This window comes from Myotis brandtii, unplaced genomic scaffold (genome assembly GCF_000412655.1).
Source record: "Myotis brandtii unplaced genomic scaffold, ASM41265v1 scaffold940, whole genome shotgun sequence".
Taxonomy (NCBI): Eukaryota; Metazoa; Chordata; class Mammalia; order Chiroptera; family Vespertilionidae; genus Myotis; species Myotis brandtii.
Genome location: NW_005371877.1, coordinates 1,095,761 through 1,097,360, shown reverse-complemented (window position 1 = coordinate 1,097,360; position 1,600 = coordinate 1,095,761). Strand labels below are relative to the sequence as shown.

The following is a 1,600-nucleotide window of genomic DNA, read 5'->3' as shown; positions in this document are numbered from 1 at the left end:
CCCCAGAGCTCACTGGGACCTCTGGAGTCCCATGTGCAGCTCAGACCGTGGGTTCTACCCTGTCTTCCGTGGGGCCATTTCCATGGCCAGCCCTTTTCCATCATGCACACTGGTGTGCACACACCCACAATGCACACAGGTGTGCACACACATGGCCGCCTACGCTGTCCAAGACAGTCACTTTCCCCGATTGGAACCAACGAGCTGGAGAGTGCCGCCAACTTGCTCACGTTTCCAAACCCCCTGGTGAGCTGACCTGCTGCAGAAGGGAGAGGCGGACACCAGAGGTGCCCAGAGACGGCCGGAGGCACGGACCTCACCGGTTCTAGAACTCAGCGGTCACTCCACCAGGACCACCCATCAGGCCTGGCCCACACCCACACCCTCACCACGGCTGCTATTCACTTACAGTTACAGACAGAACTGGGAATGGGAGACGCTTCCACTTGACAGAGGACCCACTACAGTCACCTGAGGGAAAGCAGGCTTGAGCTCAACTGCGACACATTCCAAGTGACGGCTGCTCCTGACCCCCGGGGCCCCTCCAGCACCGACCCTGACCCCCAAGGGCCTCTCTGCTCCAGCTGGGGATGAGCCGTGGCCCTCGGGCCCCCCATGCACACGCACACTCATACTGGGCGAGGAAAGGTGCTACCCATGTGGGGGCACTGGAGGCCTTGCAGTAAAACAAGAGGTGCAAACGATCGTGGCCAGTCGGCCACGGCCTAGGTCAGTTCTCGGGACACGGCTACTCATAGACAGGCTCCAATCACCCGCCTGGAGACAATAGGCCACACACCCCCACGGAGAAGGGCCTGTCCCGCAGGCTCGGAGGGGACGAGGCAGGACTGCTGTGGCCAGAAAGACTCACCAATAGGCCCTTCTCACCTCCCAAGTACAGGCGCCCCTTCCTTGCAGGGGCAAACTCCCTCCCTCGAGCAGCAGGATGCAGGCATTTAGGGGAACCCCCTGCAAACAAAGTTCCTGACCAAGTCCTAGGGCAGCAGACAACTACAGCCTGACCCAGGGCAGGACCAGGGAAAGTCTAACAAGCACCCCCGGTGCCCAGCGTTCACCTGAGCACTCTGCCGACCGCCTGAAGCACCATTTTGCAGCTGAGTCCAGTCTTGGGGGGCTGGCTGAGCAGAGCCCGGTCTGCGGGGAGGCTGCTGTGACCCCCCAGCATGCTGGGGCAGCGCAGAGGTGCAGAGGGAAGTGGGAGCCCCGGCACCAGCGTCGCTCCCGCCCTGAGCAGTCTACCGGGAGCCGGCGACACCAGCCAATGAGGACGCGCAGGGGAAAGGAGGGCTCTGGCCTGGCAGACACACAGCTGCTCCTTTCACAGGCCAAGGCCAGCCCGCCTGGTTAGATGAGGGCGTGTCTCAGTCAACTTTTCAAAGTGGCGCCTTGCAGGCGGTGCTGTACAGGGAGGGCAGAGGGGAGGGCAGAGCCCCAGGGAAGAACGCGTCAGCCAGGCCCTGGCACCTGGAGGCCCTTCTGACACAGCTGGGAGAGCTCTTCTGAGAGCAGGCGGCAGCTCTGCCCATGACCTCCTGGGGCTGACAGCACCCCTTGCCTGAGCCCAGCCCTGTGTGGCTGC

At 62.8% G+C, this 1,600-nt stretch overlaps 1 protein-coding gene across 1 annotated transcript in view; it reads right to left on the bottom strand.

The window, feature by feature from the left end:
* MOB2 (MOB kinase activator 2) overlaps positions 1–1,340 on the bottom strand; it is an 8,803-nt gene extending 7,463 nt beyond the window's left edge. The window contains 1 exon segment of the mRNA XM_014533123.1: positions 1,077–1,340. Within this exon segment, the coding sequence (XP_014388609.1) occupies positions 1,077–1,186 (110 nt within the window). The 5' untranslated portion in view covers positions 1,187–1,340.
* Positions 1,341–1,600: the final 260 nt, after the last annotated feature.